The sequence below is a fragment of the Columba livia genome, chromosome 6, assembly GCF_036013475.1.
Source record: "Columba livia isolate bColLiv1 breed racing homer chromosome 6, bColLiv1.pat.W.v2, whole genome shotgun sequence".
Lineage (NCBI taxonomy): Eukaryota > Metazoa > Chordata > Aves > Columbiformes > Columbidae > Columba > Columba livia.
The window spans coordinates 25,671,974-25,692,920 of NC_088607.1; the positions used below are offsets into that span (position 1 = coordinate 25,671,974).

The following is a 20,947-nucleotide window of genomic DNA, read 5'->3' on the forward strand; positions in this document are numbered from 1 at the left end:
ATGGCCAACTGCCATTTCCCCTCCTAGACACACATGGAGGCTGGGGACATCCCCTACAAAGGTGAGTCACTGCCGGAGGGCGGAGTGGCAGCAGAGGTGTCCCTTCCCTGCAAGTACAACACCTACCCAGGGCAGGGCAGACCACCCCAGCTCCCCATCACACCTACGGTGCTGCAGGGCTGGTGACAGCACTCACAGGACAGGGACAGAGGGCTGACAGAGGGGGGAGAGACAGCCAAGGGGAACACAAGACCAGTATTAATGATGCTGTCAAAGGACCAAAAAGGCCGTAGTACCACCCTTTGGGGTTACTGCGGTGCCTGGCATTCCACAGTACAGGCCAAAACGCAGAGATTATACAAAGCTCCATTTAAAACACAGATTTCCTACCTAGGATTTATTAAAGCACAGGGGTAACCTGTTAAAGCATAAAAATGGATGTCCCCTCCTTTTTCTGTCCCAGGTTAGGTCAGAGGAAACAAGCTATGAACACTGGACCATTTTTTCTGCCCTAGTATCTATTTCCCTCCTGTTTTCAGAATCAGCTTCTGCTGCACTGAGGAAGCTGGAGATTCCTACCACATGACTAGTAATTTTGTCAAGAATTTCCCCCAACTGTAAGAGAAGTCACCTGCTGACAGGGAATGGTGAAATTGCCTTTCTCTGTTCCAAAGACTACACAAAAGCAGCTTTACAAGATTCAAAAAGCTTTCATTACACTGGTTACCTCAGCGTCCCTCACCTGCTGCCACAGCATGGAAAGCTGTCTCAGCTCTATCAGCAAAACTAGATGCCATGACTGGCACTGCAAAGCAAAACTGCTCTGCAAGACGGCCATGGTCTCCGTGCTCACATTTATGTAATACTGCATGGCAGGACCAGAACTTGCTTACCAAATCCTGTTTGCAACGTGATTTTACTTCCTTTTATTCCTACTGAACTTGAATATACTTTTGGTCACAGCTTTAAGTAGTAACTTTATAATGATTGTTCACCATTAAATTGTGAATCCTAAGTCTTGATACAAAACATTATAAAGATGTTCTCTGTATTCCATACTTAAATTCACCTCCCTCACTGCTGCCTCTGTGCTGGTTATTTCACAGCTCAAGCTCTGGATCACTCCATATACAGAGGTTATGAACCAAAGCTTTTAGTAACCCTAGAAACACAGCTATTTCAGAACACTGCACTCAGCTCTGTCCCCAAGACACGTGATTCAGGAAACCTGAGCTTACTGCAGACCAGGTAACATGCTAGGTTGCCTCAAGAGTCGGCCTAGCCTTGAAGTTGTGCCAACTTTGAACTTACAAAAGCTTGTTCCTATATTACCTCCAGTGCACCTAAAGGAGGAAAGACATTTGTTAAGCTACACAGCTTTCCCGCTTCACTTAGGGGCAGATTGCTCCTCGTTCATATTTCAGTCCTGAAAAAGTCTCTAGCAAAACTAAAGACACATTGCAAAGTTTCTGACAGTTAAAAAGCAACCCTGCCCCACCATCAGCCCCCAAACTGACCATCAGTCCTTTGTCCAACACTGTCAAGTGTGCAGGAGTGTAAACCCTACTAACAGTGACCAAGAAACATGGGTGGGGAGGAGCTCACCAACACAAATAGGAGAGGAAAAGCAGCTCAGGAAGAAAGTGCACACGTTTTCCTGATGTCCCACCCAACAGCACGGAACAGCTGGTGCCTGTGTCACCTGCAGCCAGGGAGCAGGACAGTTTCTTTGGTGGCATGGTGCTCAAATGCTGGAAGGTCCCGCTCTGACATCACAACAGTAACACACTGAAAGGCAGTGGAGCGGAAAGCTTAACAAGAAACTTCATTTCCAAAGCAGGTGAGAAAAGACCTGTTTTCTTTCCTTTATGCTACATCTTGTTGAGTGCTGGCATGAAGCACCTACTTTGACTGGGTATCCAAGCAAAGCTAATTGAGTTCAACTGTGAAGGCTCGTTAAGTAGCACACTTGCTCTATAAAAAGCTTGTCTTAGAGGTCACCTCTTCGTGAAGAGGCTTCTCAACAGCTGAATTTCTTCTTGGGGGAAGGTAAGAACAACTTTGTACTGCTTTTTTGTTGTTCCTGTTTTTTTGAGCGCAACACAGTTATCAGGAGTGGTTTCAGTAGGGAGAGCTCAAGTAAACTCTTATTTTGCATTAAGTTGTCTGCTGAGAAGTAAGTTTCTTGTCTTTCCCTTGCTCTGCCTTCACACTGTCTCAGACCTGTTTAATTGTTTATAGACACTATTTAAAAACTGAAGGAATAAGCTGTTATACAATAACTCTAATTACAAAAATAATTCACAAGTTACTGATAATTTATCTGTAAACAATGCTTTGTACATGGTTTAACACTGGAGAAGGTATAGGCTCATCACACCTCTTCAATCTGCCAAGAATCTACAAATATTACTTGAGGGAAAAAGCTTGTCACTGATTAAAAATCTGTTAATAAGCAATGAGAGGAGTTTTTATACTCCTTGGTTTCTAACTGTTGGCTAAACAAGTTCTGAGATCCTGGAGCACCCAAGTGTTTTGATAATCTAATTGCAGCTGTTCTCCAACAGCAACTGTACCTCATCAAGAAACATCCAGTTCCTTATTAGAGTAAATAAGGGAGCAGAGTCAAGCCCTGGTCTGCCTCACCATCACCTCGCATCAGGAGACAATCAGCCTGTTAGTTCACTTCCCCCCACCCACTATCTCCCCCATGATTTTATCACATCCGTCCTTCAAAACAAAACTGTAAATAAGAGTCACTGGATGTGGCACTTTTTTGTCTTAACAGGAGCAGCAAAGCACAGAAACAGCACCGCATAAGTACCACCCTTTTTATTAATGATGATGTCCCTTTTTACAGCTTACCCTGCGCTGCCAGAATGCCAAGCCTTGCCCTGTGCCAGCGGCTGCGTGAGGCTCCCGCTGGCTCCAGCTGCCCAGGCGCCGCACGCTGACAGCCTGCGGTGACTTGCTCTACGGACACGGGTTCGTTACATAGCGCTACCGTTGCAGCACCCGCAACCCAACAAACCTGGCAGCGCAGCACGTTCAGCTGTGGGAGTGGGGCGTGCCTCGCAGCTCTGGCCCAGGGCTCGCTGGTGAGCGTGTCAGGGAAACTATCTCGGTGGCCACTCAGCTTGCTTGCAGGTCCAACAAATACTGCCGCCTCTCCAGTGACTGTCTGGCGGGAAGGAAAGGGCCAGTCCAGCTACATGATGTCATGAGGTTCCTTGCAGTATAGTTTCCTTCGGTTTCACACTAATTGTAAATAAAATAGGAAGGGGCACCAGATAGATCTTGCAACTGGTTTGATGGTGACTATGCAAGCATGTCCTCCATCCAGTGCTGGCTGCCCTGCTCAGAGGGACTGCCGGGCTATGGAGCCCTTCATGTGCTCCCAGTTGTTATAGAGAGCGTAGATGCCGGTCAGTGTCAGACCTGCAATACCACCTCGTGCTATCCCACGCAATCCACCTGAAAAAGAGAACCATTAAAACCCATTAAAATTACATCCGAGGACATGGTCAGCTACAGTAACTTCCAAGAACCTGTTCAAATCCAGAGGAATCCCAATGAAACACAGTTTTTATTTTCTGAATGAATTTTCAGAAAGGGTATGTGCACTAATTGTGTACACCCCTCAAAGCTACCGCCAGGCTCAAGAAAGGTCATTCCTGATCCTGACACTAATTCTGCTGGTTTGACGTCTTAAATGTTACCACTATTGCCTGCATGAACCACCACCGAACACTCAAAGCAAAGACAGCTTTTCCCAAGTCCTACTTTATCTATTGCACCTGTCCTCAACACAGGTCTTTACAGACAGATGCGACCTCTTCCTGCTTCAAGGGCTCCTCCATTTAGGATTTCAGAAGAGGAATAATAATCACGTTTGTCAGTTATGGTAACGAGGTTTGGGGGAGAAAGAGCAGGAGGGAAATAAATGAACACAGCATAAACTGATGTGGACATAGCCTTGGGTACCAGAGATTCATGAGGGCTGTCATGCAGAATATATCAGTGCCTTTGTGCCTTTGGAATTTAAAAAGTAGATGAAAGGGATCAACCGGAAAGGATTTACTAGGGCATACATTAAACAACTTCCTTTATTCTTACTACTATTAATCTTCAAAACTATTATCCTGCAATGGTAAAAAATTAGTCACATAGGTGATTTTTAAAAATATATATTTTTTTTAATTTTAACTGCTCAAGACTTGAAGCTTCTGCAAGTTGTGAAGGTAAAAATATAGGGCAAGTTTGGCTAATACCAGGAGCCAGCACATCTGGCTGGAGCCAGGAGTCAGCATCACAACTCCATTCCACCCACACAAGGGTTGTGGTGTACAGGGGCAGTAGTGACTTCTTGTTGCTTTTACTGAACAGCAGAAGGTTTCTGTTCCTCAGTAGTAGCAGTGCCTTAGTAAAGCTCCCAGAACACACTATAAATGCACAGGCACATCTGAGAGCATGACTCTCAACACTAGGAAAACTGCTCTGAATTTGATTCTGCAATGTTTATCAATCCTAGCCAAAGCAAGTTAGATAATGTGTACAGTGTAGAGAACAAGGCCAGTTTTCACTTACAGCTAGATAAAACCTGCCTGCTTTATTAGTAAAACCGACAGTGGAATTCAGATTCCTCAAACTTGAAAAGAAAAGCATCTCAGTAATCAGTGATTTTTTTTTCCCTTTCCATTATGGGCCATAAAGCTTTCTCCCAGAATCACATCTGAGCTTGTAGTGGGGCAAGAGGCTGTTGGCGTCAGCTAGGCTGAGACTGCATCACCAGTGCTGCAAGATCAAATGGGTTTCACTGGAGTTGTTAAAGCTCCTCATGTAGCCCAGGCACGTACTGAAACCAAGCAGCTGCAGAAGTGATAGCAGAAGTTGGACTTGGTACTGCAGTCCATACCCAGCCATAGTTTCTAGAAATTTCATTGCCAGACCAGCTGTGACAATTCAAGGGTTTTGTCGGAGCTAAGCCTGAGTTCACTGCTGAGAACTCCACAGCTCGAAGGAAAGCCATACTGATTATGCACCTACGTGCCTAAATCAGGATTTAGCAATGCAAATATAAACTTCAGGATGAATTATCAAAGATAGGACTTGTTGCACAAACAGCTTTTCAAATGAAGGGGTTGCAGCTGGGTACACAGAACTAACCATATGCAAGCAGCTTCTGGCAAAAAGCCACAGGCGAAATTTAAAGGACACTTTGTGCAAAACAAGTATTTGAGATAATCTGTAAAAATATTAACTCCTTGTTACTTCTGGGAAAATGAATAAAACATTAGAGAGCTCCATTTTCTGCTGTTTATATTAGGAAGCATTTTTTAACAGAAGAAACCCCCAAAGAGTTCTCCCAGTTGTTCTGGTGTACAGAGAAGTGCACAAGATGTGGAACATCCTCATAGAATGGAACACAGTACAGAGCTAGGGCTGTTCCTGCAGACTCTTCCTTCAGCCCCTAGCTTCAATTTCCCTCCTTTCCCCTTAAACTCTTATTCTTCCTATGGAAGAAAGGTGGGCTGAAGGCTGACCAAACCTGGCTCCAGACTGTGGGCAGTTAGGACTGTACAAGAAAGGTATCTTCTCTTAAGCTGGGTAGCTGAGCTACTTTCTAGCATCCTGCCAATGTGGACAAGGTGCTGCTAACATGTACTGCTCAGAATACAAATGTTGTTACTGTTTTCCTGTGCTGAGGTCAGTCAGGTGAGGACGGCAGGTCTGAATCAATCACCGGGCCTAAACCAGTCTGTAGGTCTTGCAGACAACCTGGGGACTTCACTGAAGAAGATGTTTCAATGGAAGTCTGTTTCACAAACAGGAACTAAACTTGTACAGTCGGTATATGTGCACTACTGAGTGAGTGTGGAAAAAATCCAACAAGAAAACATGTAAGAAATGTTTCTTACAAAGTTCCCTATGACTCTGCTGCAAAATTTTATCAGTAATTTGTTTTGTAGCAGTTGCACCTGATTTCTGAAACTATCTGCAGTAATTACAAAAAAAAAAAGGGAGAGAAAAAAACCTTCCCTAAGTGGTTAGATTTGCATTTGGGTAAATACCTCCAGGTCTGTGGCAGACATCAAACAGTAAGGCACTGCAGAATGCAGCCTGGTTGCTGGGCAGGAAATGTTAAGCCCTCTGAGAAGATTACCTTGCTAGGAAGAAAAATTCTCCACTCCCATCCCAGCTGTGTTGGCAAGATAGAACACATTCCCACCCCTCCTCTGCAATCACTCTCTGCAAGCCTCTGATACAAAGTCTGACTTGACAAACTCTGTTAGAAACGTGGTTATAAGCCCCTAATCTTGCATGTCTGAGCAAGATAAAGTTCCAGCTGACAGACATTTCTGAAAGCAGGTATTTTGAGATCAGGCAACTTGCACAATAGTTGAGAAGCTGCCATGGGTTTCCAAAGATATATCTGATGCTCTTTAAGGGAGAATTTAGTTCTCTGTTTGGCTTTAGCCACTGCATCCTTTCACCATACAGCACTGTCCCTCTTCTGTGCATTTACAATAGGTTTCAGAGTACGTAATGACACCCAGCATTCTAATAGCACAGCTTGGCATTTCTTCATGGCATGATCCACTGACACTGAATTTTACTCATATAGCGGGTCAAATAATTATCTATATAGCACAACATGAGAGCAAAATCTTCCATTTGGAACCTTACTGTCTCTATTTTCAGAATGTGCTACTCCACTACCCTAGAATAGTTCCTGAGATGTTTAAAGTACGAACTATCCCAACAGCAAATATTAGAAATACATTAACTGAAAACCCAGACCCACATATTTATGTCAAATGAAGTATAATAGTTAAGTTGTAATTAGCTTTCTGTCTTTCAGTCTCCCTCAGATCTTCAGAACGCAGTTTCTCTTCACTTAGGGCTTCTAGGACCAAAAATATTTTACAATGGTATAAGGGCTTGACTTTTCAAATGTACAAGGCAACCTCAGTTTTGCCCCAAATTCAGCACAGCGGTAGCTGACCAGACCCTCTGAACCATCAGGCAGACATTTGTTTGAACATCTGTGGGTGGTCCTATGTCCACAGAAAATTCAAACAGTTTCCTCCTGCTGCTCCATGGGGGTCATTTTATGAAATCTTGTAAGTGTGGGCAAAGTACGTGGGTACAGAAATTACAGAGGAAACTGCTAAACTTTGCTTTAGAAACAAGATACATTCCAGAAAAGCATGTTCCACTTTCACACTGCTGCAGCTAAGATAGGATTGCGGTTAAAATATAGAAACAGCAAAGCCTGAAACAGGGAAAATTTCCTGTAGTTACTGTGGTGTGAACACTAAATTAAAAAAAGAAAAAAGGAATTTACAATTTAATTTACAAGTTCAGAAGCTTCAAAGCTGTTGAAATTACTTTGCAAACGTTATTAAAATACCCTGTTTTCTCACTGGATGAAAGCACAGAGCCTGACTGACAGGAAACTACTTCAGCTACTGTAAATGGCAGCAAGAACCCTGCAAATCCCACAGCACTGAGACCTTGGTGTTCACTGTTTCTGCTTAGCAGAGCCGGGCATAAGGCTGCACTGCTTTCAGTGGCCATGCGTATTCTTAGACATTAGGCCTCAGTAACTAAGAAACACCCAACAAGCTATTACCTGCAGCACCTGCCTGTAGTTTGCCTTCTTATTTCAGACCTGAAACAAAATTCTTTCACTAAATACCATTTGTTTAATAGTCTTATAGACCTGTCACATTAAAAGCAGGTTTTAACAGAGGTTCTTAATTTCTAAAACGCCTCACGGCTCTGAACTTCAAAGTTCAGAAGCAAACCCTTTACTTGCTTTTCTCCAAATAAAGCAGAATATCAGGATATCCCAGGGCCATAGCTGCAGCACTCTGCAAGCTCCTCCCCACCAAACAGAAACAAGCAAAAAACCCTGTCTGGCCCAAAGGAAAACACAGATGAGCCCAAAGGGAGGAGGCTGTTGTAGCTCCAGTAGTTAGCTAACACAACTGCCCTGAACTCCTACCCACTGAATCTCACTAAACTGATCTTTAGCTCTGGCCAGAGTTTACTGCTAGCAATAAAACATTTAGCCCTTCTTAATTAATTCACAATGTATTGACTTTTCAGGGTTGTTTTGTGAGGTCTTAAAATGACAACTACTCCCTTCAGCTATCACTAGCATGCAATTCCCTTCTCTTCAGATGCAGAGTTTTATACCAAATTATGTAACATCTCTTGTGCAAAAGGCATGAGACGCTCTATCTAGTATCAGGTTCCTACTGCACAGAAGTACAGTAAACAGATGATTTGTCCACAGCATTAGTTTGTTTTCCCTAACCTCAAGGGAGGAAAAAAAATTATCTGAGAAAAAGAACATCTACAACCTGTGTAACCCTCAGATAAGAGGTAAAGGTTATTTAACTTTTTTGCTTACTGAAGTCTCTGACAGGAATTTCAATGAGAAATTAATGGCTGTTACAGAGTCAGAACAAAGTCCCACCTAGCTTAGTGTATTTGTCCTGAGTGATCAAGCCTCTGTGCTTGAGGAGTGTGAGATCCTCAGCCTTTGTGACATGGTGACTGGAACCATGTGTGTTCTCATGGTGGGAGGGAATGATGGTGACATAGTGCACAGTGACAACCATCTCTTTGATTTCTGCTACTTTCAGAAACCAATACCATTATGAGAAAACAAATCAAAGAGGTTTGATTTAGAAAAGAAGTTGAAAATGCACGCAAGAGGGCTAAATATTTGTTTAAGGTATGTTAGTACTTCTGCTTAGTAACATTTATCAGAAGAAAAAAAACCCCAAACCCTGGCATAACAAATCTTAATTTCTGCCTTTGCTTGAAGAATAAAGAATAGGATCTTATTTAATGGAAAAAGCCATCCTCATGGACTTAGGGTACCAGCTGCCCTTAAAGCAAAACTCAAACGGGACTGACTAAGTTGTAACAACATTTCTACTACAAAAACCACTGCCAAAGGAACACAAAGGGTTTTCTGTCATCCATCACTTAATTTCTACCCAGAACATCCAGCTTAAGTTGTGAGCTCAAAATGCAGCTTCCATGAAACTGCAAGGCTAGTGTAACAAGTTAGTACTGTACTCTCACTGCTACATTTGGGCTAAAATCCAGTAAGTAAACAAACGTGAAAAGTAGAGATCACTTTGGTCAAAGGGATCAACTAGTGTCCTGGTTCCAAGTCCCTCAAACTAGCTTTCCAAATCAATTCAACATCTGTTAATCTAAGCCATCCAGTATGCCGAGACGGGTTCCAGCTAACACTTGGTTTATAATGTCAAATTAACAGATTCTGACTCACTCCCTGCAAGACCTTCAGAAGTCTTGGGGACTTAACCACTTTAGTCACTTGCAATGGGGAACTTCCAGTGGCCAACGCCACTTCCAGTGAACACAGGAGGGCTGAACTTACACACTGCTCACTTGCAGAATTTTTAATCTTCTCACACGTGAGCTGTGCTAAGCAGCCTTGCACAAAACTACCCACAATCTAACGGCTCTAAACCATGGGTATTCTGGAAAGCCTTTTGTTGTTTAACTGACGGCATTTTGGTAATGAATAACACCTCCGCAAGGACAAATTGTGAAAACTGGGACCAGTTTGAGACAACATATCTTGCCTTCAAAAAGTCTTCACGCTATTTTTTTTTCCCTATCCACTCATTCCCCTCAGCAAAGGCTTAATTTGTTTCAGAAATCCAGTCTAGGCTTTGTAGTGTACACAAGAGTATTTTTCAGTGCAGTGGAGTTGCTGATGAATCCTCCATCAGTGCTGTGTTTGAAAATAAACCAGAAAATAGTAATAAAAAACCTGCCATACTTTACACAGTTCCTTTTAAAATATGTTCCATATCTCTTTACAAAACAGGAATGATGGAAGTGGGAAATCTGAGTGTTTGAACACCAATGCCTCCAACTCTGGATCCGCCCTTTGTGGATTACGGAACATCCTTGATTTAAAGTGGTGTGTTTGTGGGAGCTTCCAGCTGATACTAAAGTACGGGGACTTATAAATGTCCCTGATGGCTTTCAAATTTTCCCTTTTTTAATGCCAACACAACATGGCATTCTGTGTAACACAGCAAACAATTACAATCTTGATATATGCCACAGATGTGAACTGACCACTGGCATATGGTTTAAATATTCAAGATTTTTTTTTTTTAGATAAATATATATTGATGCTGGATAAAGGCATAACTTAGGGGGAAGCTTTACCATACAGTATTAAGAAGCGCATTCTGGCATAAGGTGACAGGTGAGGAAGCACGGGAGAAGCAGCAAGAGGGACAGAGCGTGAAAGAAAAAAAGGAAAATAAGATTGGAATTAAATTCTTCAAACACATGTGAATATCATCTTATTAACTTCCAGAAGTAATCCTTCACCTTTCAGGTCAAATTTCCTGTATCCGGTGAAAAGCGCATTTCTTTCGAGTTTCTGTGCACTACAGTTCACATGCACAGCACACTTGAAATAGGATACTGTAATGAACACAGACTTACTACGTTCACCTTAACCAGAGCTACTATTAGTTCAGTAGATCTTATGTTACAAAACAAAAGTCCCACTGTGCTCTGGTAAGAAAATTCTTTGGAGTGTCAGACGATTGTACATGTGACTGAGCAGTTATCTGTGCTTGCACTGTGCCAAAAGAGAGATTACATGCAATGCAAGCTCTCTATTTCTGAAAGGTAAAGCGGAAGCTTCTGCTCTAATGTAAGATGTCAGTTTTCATTCTTAGTGATAACTTCCTACAGAAAGCGTTAGATTTCTGTATTGCTACCCTATCTAGCTGTTGTTGGCAATCTGGCATATCACTCATGAAATCCCAAATAGTTCATTACAATAGAGCTGTGTGCTTGTGCAAGTGCACAAGCTAGTATGTATGAAGGCTGCTCAAGCCAATTATGTCTAGTTTCAATTAATCTAGGCCAACAGGAAGATAAGGTCTCTCAAGCTGTTTTGCCCCATATCTAAAGCTGGCCTTCAGGAACGCTTCTAAGATGCTGAGGCTCTGTTAAGTATGCAAAAGTACGTAGGTTAATTCTAGAATTATCTCCTCACTGAAGTACAGGTAAATCATATAGCCAAACCTTTATCAAGGTACTTAAATTGTATACTTTTTTCCTATGGTAATGTCAATCTGTGGTACCCACTAGTCCTCTAAAAATTATAATCCCTCCAATTGCTGAGCTTGGAATATGTGTGAACAGGCGTTTTGCTGATAAAGGTCAGACCCTCTCTTCTGCGAACAATTCAGTATGCGTCAGCAAACGAACCTGAAATGCACACCGTTCACCAGTAACAGTTTGTTGGTTCTGACCACTATGCAAAGACTAGAGTCCTACCACAAGACAACAGTTTCAGAAACAGCTAATACCCCTAACAGTAATAACCCTATATATTAGTTTCTTTCTGCATACTTGAATGACATGAATTTGTAAAACTGGTTTACCAAAATCTTTCATCTTAAGAAAAAAAAAAAAAAAGGATCCATGTTAAATTTTCATTCCTGATTTTCACTTTCTTGAGAGTGTATTTTTTTTATTAACCTTCATTTGGAAATTTATTTTGCCTTACACTCTATTTAGGATTGTACTGGATGAATACCACTGTTTCATTTATACTTAGAGAGAGTAGTCTCATTTTAATATTTCTAGTTATTGTTGTTAACCTCAGAAGTAGACAGCATCAATTCAGGTTTTTTCCTTTTTGGCATTAAAAAAATAATTTCATTTTTACACTGCCAGTTTTTGGAGTAGGATAGTGTTTAGTAAAAGTAATGAGAATCTTAATAATTAGGATAAAACACAAGAAAAGGAAAACTAGAAACACTTTGTTACTCTACCAGTGCTTTTGTATAGCATTCCTGTCAAGGTTCCAGCAGCTATGGTATTCAGGTCATCTTCTGCACCTCGTGTTTTTTCAATGATGACTCCGAATGCACTGTAAAGTAGAGCTGGGAAAGAAAAACATAGTAAACTCAAGTTAAAGCTCCCATTCTCTGAGACGCAAGGCTTAGAATCCAGACTCTGTGTAAGTGTTTAGACCATGCTTCTGAAACACAGATTTCCTGTTTATTTAAAGGGAGAGAATTCTCTGCCAAATCCTGTCTTTGGTATTTTTTTTCCAGACCTACTTCTACTTTACAGGTAATTTTTCTTTCTCTAGTTATAGTTTGGTTATAAAGTAGTACTAGCAGTAGTAGTAGTACTGCCTCAAGACACTATAAATACATGATATAAAGCACTGACTGAAGTCTAAACCAATTTTGCTAATTGAAATTCGTTTGAAAAACCTTGGAGGGTTCAACTTCATACTAGCAGGCTTTATACTGCCTTCTGTGGATGGCATGAAACTAAACTCAACACCACGTTTTAGGTAGCACAGAAAAGTGTTGCCCATGTGTGACTGAGATGAAATGCAAATTAAGTTCAGCATTCAGATCATGTTAGCAAGAGAGAGATGGAGTACAATGGGGTATATTCCCATTACAAATTACTATTAGATTGCTTGGGATTTGACACTTACAGCTGCTTCAACTCTGCCCAAAAACTTTGTCCCCAAAGGGCTTTTTGCCTTGGGAGAACTTTGGGGACTGTCCTGGAAAGGACTGGAAAGAAAAATGCATAGGCTTTTAGTATGGATGCATATATAATCTATGCATTTTGATGAAGGGAAAAGGCACCCCCATCCTCATTCCTCATGATATAACCATATTTCATGCTGACATAAGAGTAGAGAATGTCATCATTTTAAAGTGATAAAAACAGCATGACACTTTAATTCATCCATGTCCGCCAAGAATCTGAAATCTTTCCTTCTGCTAAAAAGCCTACAAATCCTTCAAGAGCAACTAGAGGAATGTTGATGAGTTGAACAGTAGCCTCTTTCTCCATTCAGCAGAGGCAATGGTATTTTACCTTGTCTTAGTAGCATGTGGTATTAACAATGTGGGGAAGGAAAAGCTAAATTCAACATTTCTAAAAGTTGTTTAACACAGATGTTGCTACCTCTGTTCAGGAACAGAATGGCAAAAATTGTCAGTAGTGGCAAAAGGAATCTTTGAGGTACAGTAATGCTGCGCAAGTGAAGGAAGATGCAGAAATACTTCAGCTCCTTGAAATAAGCTTCTCTGGTAGCTAGGACAAGGCAGAGCTAAACCAAATCCCCAAATACCAAGTTCTGTTTAAGCCTGACTTGGGAGGCCATATTTCATTAGAAAAAAACCCAATTTGTTACTGGAATGCACAAACACTTTCTTGAGTAATCTTTCTTCAAACACAGCTGAAAAAACACGTTAATGTGTCACTTAACCTGGAACCTTGAACTGCAGGATGCCAGCATCTCGGTTTTCAGACATGTTTTGATTAGATTTGGAATAGGAAAAAAAAAAATCCCACCACAAGTCTCACTAGGCAATATGCATCTCTTAGGAAAAGTGCCATTCTCACTGTAGTTCAGAATCCCCTCTCTGACTGTAGCCTCTGTATGATGCCTCAAAAGCTGATGGCAGCATTAAATAGCAAGCATATCTACTCTTTAGGAATAATACTGAAACAAAATGTACTAAATGCAACTTGGCCTATGCTTTGATGCATTTTTCGAAATTCAAATATAGGTAGACTGGGTTATAACATGATGTAATCTCTGTTTTAAACATTGCTAATTTCTCCTCTATGACCACTTTGTGAGGCAAGGAGTTCCATCATTAATCTTCTTCAAAATAATCAGTTTTGGATTTCTCCTTTCAAAGTAACTGAGCACCCTTTGCTCTTTTAACATTGGGGAGGAAGAAGCCAAGGAGCTTGTATTCCACAGGGCACTAGTTTTCCCAAGGCACCCAATGTGATTGTATTTTCTGTCCCACTTTCCCTCCAAACCTCAGTTCACAGAACTTTCTCACACATTAGGCTTTTGGTCATTTTATCTTCTCTTATTTCAAACCTGTATTACTTACAAACAATGTTCAGATGTAAAGCGAATGATATCATATGTGATTTTCCTAACTAAGCTACCATTATAAAAGGCTAAGTCTTCAAGTCACTATCACATTTCTTCTACAAGTGAACATTTTGTCCACTCTTAACTGGAAACAGACATCAGGAAGCTGCTCACGCGACTAGAGTCTCTTCTTAGGTTATAAAGCTATTCCAGAGGTATCCAATTATAAATTGTGAATTAATTGGAAATTATTGACAAGTAAGAGTTACCTATAATTTTCAGTTATTCCATAGCTAGAGTTCTTGTTTCTAGTATACTAAAAATTTGGGGGGTAAATTACAGGCTTTTGGCTACTTAAGCTTCAAATCCTGATTTAGTCTTCAATTTCCTTTTCAATGCCTACTGAAAAGCCCTCATGTCCCAAAGGAAAAAAACAACAACTGCAGTTTTTCCTTGTGGATTTCATAATGAAAATTTAGAGAATACACTTTCACATCTTTAAATTGTTTTTCTTACAAGATAATGAGATTACTTACCCAGAGATCCCAGAGTGTTAGCCCATAACGCTCCTTGCCTTGTCACCATATTTAGAATTCTATAAAGGAGTTAAAAAGGTTTTAAAACATTTAGCTCTCTATATTGACACTGAGGCAGTGTTTATGATGGCTGATAAATGTTCCTGACATGGTAATTACACATAACTACTGAGAATGACTGATACACTTACACTGACTTAACTGGGTGAAAGAGCTCCAAGAAAGCTACTGCTCTTCGAGAAGCTGCAAGCAACACAGGGACCACGTGTCAGGGAGCGTGGTGATGCTTGAACAAATGGGGCGAGTATTAAAAGCAAGGCTGAACCAAAGCAAGTCAGGAAGAAAAGAAACAGTCTTTTGCGCTACCATTTGTCAAACTAAGAAAAGGTGAAGTACCCAGAGTATTTCTGTATGTACGCTTCCAGACTAGCACTAGAGAGGGAGAGCAAATCTTTAGTGCACTCTCAGGGAAGCACAGTGCCACTCTGTTCTGGCATCAGCTGTCTCCAGAACGGTGACAACAACAGCCAGAAGAAATGACTGTTCTTAATCTCCCAGCAGTGTAACACTATCACAGGCACAGTCCTGCTCTGGACAGCTGACTACCACTGGAACTTAGTTCATCATTTGAAGCAACGAAAGTGTCACACATTATGTTCCTTCTGACTTGAGTTCATTTTCCACTACCTCTTCAGTTTTTACAAATTTCATTACAAGGCACAGGCCATTACTGAATACGGTTAGGTAATGAACTAAACAATAATGAAAAACTTCATTTTGAAATGAGAAAAAAAATCCAAGAGGCTAGGTTATTGACAATCTCCCCCTAATTACACACCCCACTCTCATTTTGTTAACATTATATTAACTCTGAATTGATGAGAAAATTCATAATTTTACTAACCATGATATACTATGAGATATTTGATGACAGGGGATTACCAGCAAAATTCAAATTCACCAAAAGAAGTATCTGTGTACGTTAAGGATAAATTTGAAGGGAATCTAGCTAGGCAAGTCTCTTCCCTGCATTTGATTAGGAAAACATGGAAGGAACTTAGCACGCAGTTCAAGGTGATGACTTTCAACAGGCCTTCTGTGAAGGGTGAGGACCAGGAGCAGTGTGTGCAGTGCCTGCCACCTGCTGGGCTCGACCCTCCAACCTTCCCACTCAACAACATGTTCTGTCTGACTTGGTTCATTCCAAATACGTAAAATAAAATTCTGTTCATCTAGAACATTATGGAAGAGTCATCATTATAGTGGGGAATGTGGTTCTATCTCTAATGCTAGAGATGGTAAAGAAAGAGATGAAGAATACAGAAACAGAATTTCAAAAATAGGAGAGCCAGTAAAAATTGTACTAGGAGATATTAAATCCTCCTCTAAATTTCCCTTTTTCCTCAAAGTGCTGTGGGATTGAAAATGGTTTCCCCCAGTTATTTCACTCCTCTAGTTTCCTACATCTCCTTCACAGGCACTTAAGTTTTCTTATATCTAAACTACTAATAATTCTAGAAGGAAAAGCACACTGCAGGAAAAAATGTGTTCCTATCTTTACTGGCTCCTTTCAAATGATCAAGTAAGGTGAAAACATGGGAATGCCATGGGTGTTTGTGAATGCTGTAACCAGAACAACTTCCACTTGCCCAGTAGCATGTGCCCCTGTCATCCCTAATGCAAATCCAGGCAGGCCCAGGTTCTGCATTTTAATCTCTTCCTGGGTTTGGTTGGAAAGCTTGGAAGAGAGAATTTGCTCTCACATAAGTGACAGCAAGAAACAAACTGTGCTGCTTCTGGGAATATTTTGACATAGAAAAACACTGTTTTGCCTTTGAACTAGATTTATAGTAAATACCACACTAGTAAATCTCAAATATTTAAAGTAAGTCAGGAGACATGCCAATTGTCACTAAATGAAAAGCAAAATGCTTGAACTGAACATCACTGTAACTAAAATCACTTTATAACTTGATGAAGACAAACACTGACTCTTATTTGTCCCTACTAATGACACAAAAATACATTTATTTTTTTTTGCAGTATATTCAGAGCTAACATACAAGCTGGAAGAAACAACTCTGTCACTAAGGTGTACTTTTCTTTTTAAGATTAAATACTTACTGTACATTTCTAGGTTTTGACCATGTCATATTCTGTGTCTCCTTCAAGCCAAGTCGTAAACCATTCAGTGCACCAAATGCTGCCCCTAGTTAGCATAATGAGTTATTACTTTTTAAGAAGGTAAAAAACAAAGCAACACAAAGAACAATACCAGAAGCAAATACCAAGAATACACCTCAGTGTACAGACTGAAGTCAAATAGCTGTTTATGTAAGACTAGAGTGCAGAACAAGGCATTTACAGTCTCATTAGTTACTGTAGTACAAATGTTACCTGGACAGCTGGGAAAAGTGAAAAACACAACCACCCACCTGTCATACAGCATCCTCCGATGGTGAAAAAGGCCAACTCAAATCTGCCTCGAGTTTTGTTGGCTCCTGTGGGCAAGATAAACTCATCTGTATCCTGGGGGAAAACAAAACAAACACACACTTTTGTATTTTTCAAGTGTACCTGCTTCAAAATGTAGGTCATGTCAAAGTTACAATGACCTAAATTAAAACCAGATACAACCAGAACTTTTGGAAAACTGTTGTGTACAGCAGCACAGAGGTGGAATACATGATGTGTATGCTCTAATAGCAATTAAAAAAAGGACTTTAAAAAGATAAACTGACAGCTTTTTTTTTCCCTAGCTGTCCTTTTTATAAACTACATCAGGCAGCCAAACAATTCATATTGTGTGTATTGTGTGGTCTGTCGGTTTGTTTCTTTTTTCTTCTTTCCTTTTTAAAAAAATGACTACTTGCTTAATTATTTATCATACCTTGCTGCAGGCAATACAAGACTCATAGCCCTCTAAAAAATTTCCTGTTGTCTGATCATGCAGCCCTGATTCCTCATGGAGCAAAGTAGACTGATGCAGTAATGCTTTAAGGCTTTCCACTACTCTGACACTAAAGAAAAACTGCCTTTGTACTGAAAAGTATTCCCTGCCACTGAAATAAGTGAGCTATTTTGAAGACAAGAAAAAAGGAAAACATTCAAAACTAGTGATGATCAGGCATGAAATATGTGAGGCTGGTGGTTTTGGTTGTTTTTTTTTTTTCACTCCTGCATTTTTATCCCACAAGGACAGGCTTGTGTTCTCGTAAATCAGATTTGTATAAAAAGCTAGAGAAATGGGCTGATAACTAGCATATGTGTAGAGATAAGGTGGGCGAAAGCACTTTTTCAATACGAGACCTTGAGAAGATGCACACATGTCGATAAGGTGCTAAAGCAGTAAGATCTCTTTTTATGCTTATGTGTCTTCCAGTTGTATTATTCACGCCCCATTTAACTGACATACGATGGCAACAACTGCAGGCTCAAGTAATTGCATTTTAAGGGGTTTTCTTAGCCTACACTTAGCACTAAATGTGGATGGCAATACAGAAAAAAACACACAGCTTCTGAAACTGTGAATACTGTATGACTAAACTGAACCTATAATATGGTTTCTATGTTCCCTGTAACTGGATATTTGGAGAAATTCACTGCGTACACTAGTTAGCAGTTTCTTAGAGTTTTCCTCGCTGTCCAAAAAGTCAAGATGAAGCAATCGCTGTCTGTATATAACTTCTCTGTTTCTACAGAAACAGCAACCTAGGAAGCCCATCCTCTAGGCCTGTTTTATAAGGGATACCTGCTGAAGGTAACAAAAGCACTGCAGAAAACACATCAGTTTGTGCCTGTACTGATGAACTACCAAAGAACGTGGGTTTTAAAGTGAAGAGAACCACTGTAGCGTTTGTTATTGTGGGAATGCCATTATTAAAATGCTAAGATTCTCACCAAAAAGGCTGACTTTCTGCATTCTGAAAGCAAATGGATGGTCTTTAAATACAGGACATGTTCACCCCTCCACATGCACCTTCACAGACAAACCAATTTAAAGGCTAGGACTTTAAGTGCTTGTATTTTAAAATATTGGCTACATCGTTTTCCTTGAATTTTCGGAATCACTGAACGGTTAAGGTTGTAAGGGACCCACGGAGACTGTTTGGTGCAACGCCCGTGCTCAGAGCACGGTCGGCTAGTGCTGGTTGCTTGGGACCGTACCCACATCTTGTGCATCTCCAAGGATGGAGACCCCACAGCTTGTTTGGGCAACTTGTGCAAGAAAAAAAAAATAATCCCAGATTTAAATGGCATTCCCTTTTATTTCAATGTACTTACTAGTGTTAAACACAAAGAGCAGTGAAGTGTTACAACACAAACTGTAGCCTCTAAAGTTAAGTCAACAGTTATTTTTAAGCTGTTTTGTAAGTTACTCATGACACTAATGCAAATATCTCCTTTTCTTTCAAGACAACCTTTAAAAACAAAAACAAATAAACAAACCCCACAAAAACCAAAACAGCTATTAGCATACATGCACACTTTGTTCCAAAAACTCTGTTATACCATTTGTAACACTAACATGATCCTAGATATACTGTACTAACTATATAACTTCATAGGGTATTTTTGGAAGAAGTCTAAATAACAGCAGCAGGCAAGATAATCATGCTAGTGAATCTGCTTCAAACAGAGGCATATCCTGTTTTCTACCATTATGGGAGTGTTACATTGTAATATTGACTACAACAGCTTCTAATGAAAGAGAAATATAAACAGCAGCCACTAGAACTGCATTCAGAGCTTTCCCCTTCCAAAGTAGCAGTGGTGCGGTGCACCATGAAACAAAAGGCAAACAGATTAGCAGATACTAAACAACTGTTGACCCTCAGTGCTACTTCTGCAAAATTTCAGGTGCTCAGATAACATAAGCCATATGTATATAGAGAAAATATTATAAAATAAACTCATTAAAACATGCATCCTTATTGGATTAACTTAAAACTTTTCAGCTATAGTTATTACTTCTGAGAAAGAAAAATATTGTAAGATTTTAAATTATTTTATTTTCTTTATGGAAAATAAATGGCCTATGGGCCATCATGTAATGTTAACCAATATTAAGTTGTGTAAGTACAATAGCAACATTATTCTGTAGAATAAAACAGAAAGCTCTGCTTCATGATTGTCTCCCTTCAGCTGCAAAACGGCATAAGGAAAGCGGTGTGAATGACAGCACATATGATGGCAAACCCCGTATCAGGTCTGGGGTTTGGCTGAATACTGAAAACTGATTGAACTCATCACAGTACAGAAAGCTCATTTATCAAAAAAGGGGAGAGTTTCTGGCTGCTCTTACTGACTGAGGGGGCTTAGAAGAGGGTGTGACAAATGCCAAACTTGTGTAAGGGTGCGTTGGGGCTGTGTGCCTCACAGTAGGAAGAGAGACCTCTTATTTTCAATAGTGGCAGGCTTATAGTGACACAGCTGTTTTATCCTCTCTGTTAACACTGTTTCTCCTAGATGCTGCAGTACTGGAAGCTTTTATTAGGAATAATACTGAAAAAAATTGTTTCTTTCAACTACTCTAGACTTCCGTACACACTGCACAGCACTGCAGGATTCTTGAGATCTTCACATGTGACCGTACGAACAATGGAATCGAGTTCAACGCGGTAAAAACCAACCGTTTTCTCACCTGTACTAGATATTTGGGGTCCAAGTTTAAATATGGTGACAAAGGACTCATTCCAGTTACTGAAAGGAAAGAAAACAGACAGAATGACACCAATTTCCCTGGTGGCAGTTTCACGTCCGGTCAGTTAAGGGGGCAGACCGGGCGCGGGGACAATCCCGCCGTCCAGTCGCACAACTGACGAAGAGGCGGCAGGGGCACAACCGCGTTTTGCGCAGCGCTCCGGGAGCGGCGCGGGCGGGCCGGGCGCGCCGCCTCTGTCACCGGTGTCGGCCTCACGGCGCTGCCGCCGCGCGATGGCTGGGGCGGAACCCGCGGCCGTTCCGGTCGGGGCAGCCGCGTGGGGCCCAGCGGCCCCTCAGCCGCCGCGCTGGGCTGGCCCTGTCCCAGCCCGCTCCAGGCCGGTGGCCGAGAGCGGCGCGATCGCCCCGGGCCCGCAGGCACCGGCCGCCCGGCGCTGCCCCGCTGCCAGGAAGCGGGTACCGCCCGCGGCCCCGCCACCCGGCCCCGCCGCTCGCCCCTGCGCGCCGGTACTCACGCGGCACCCCGGCCAGGTCGGCGTGTGAGTACCCGGCCCCGCCGGCGCCGAAGAGGCCGCTGAGGCCCGTGCCCTTGGTGTTACCGCCGCCCTCCATGGCGCCGCCGGGCCTCACGCCCGCCGCCCGCTGCAGCAACGACCTCCGCTACAGCAACGACCTCCGCGCGCCGCCGTAAAGCGCGCCGCACTGCTTTCCGGCCCGCGCGCCCGCTGCCGGCAGGGGAGGAGCGCGGTCGCCATGGTGAGCGGGGAGGCGGGCGGGGGGGGTGGGG

At 41.7% G+C, this 20,947-nt stretch overlaps 2 protein-coding genes and 1 non-coding gene across 3 annotated transcripts in view; 1 reads left to right on the plus strand and 2 right to left on the minus strand.

Annotated features, from left to right (window-relative positions):
• Positions 1–2,817: 2,817 nt before the first annotated feature.
• LOC102092819 (mitochondrial import inner membrane translocase subunit Tim23) lies at positions 2,818–20,890 on the minus strand. The gene is made up of 7 exons (XM_065067627.1): positions 20,676–20,890; positions 20,141–20,199; positions 16,932–17,025; positions 16,621–16,705; positions 14,497–14,555; positions 11,865–11,975; positions 2,818–3,474 (listed from the first exon to the last, which is right to left on the minus strand). Exons 1-7 carry the CDS (start codon positions 20,770–20,772, stop codon positions 3,359–3,361), a joined length of 621 nt encoding a protein of 206 aa, XP_064923699.1. The 5' UTR covers positions 20,773–20,890; the 3' UTR covers positions 2,818–3,358.
• On the minus strand, positions 14,907–15,109 carry LOC135579850 (small nucleolar RNA SNORA74). The gene has a single exon (XR_010473668.1). It is a non-coding gene; the product is annotated as a small nucleolar RNA SNORA74 (small nucleolar RNA).
• The window catches only part of PARG (poly(ADP-ribose) glycohydrolase), a 69,648-nt gene continuing 69,590 nt past the window's right edge, over positions 20,890–20,947 (plus strand). Inside the window, exon 1 of the mRNA XM_065067608.1 lies at positions 20,890–20,916. The gene's annotated coding sequence lies outside the window, so the exon portion shown is untranslated. The remainder of the gene's footprint in view (positions 20,917–20,947) is intronic.

What these genes read in the sequence shown, in the direction of transcription:
- LOC102092819 (XM_065067627.1), bottom strand. Translation starts at nt 20,772, where the DNA reads ATGGAGGGCGGCGGTAACACCAAGGGCACGGGCCTCAGCGGCCTCTTC. An exon ending in CGGAGGATGCTGTATGACAG is followed by an intron (nt 16,706 to 16,931) that starts GTGGGTGGTTGT and finishes TATGCTAACTAG; the next exon opens with GGGCAGCATTTGGTGCACTG. An exon ending in AATGCTATACAAAAGCACTG is followed by an intron (nt 3,475 to 11,864) that starts GTAGAGTAACAA and finishes TCTCTTTTTCAG; the next exon opens with GTGGATTGCGTGGGATAGCA.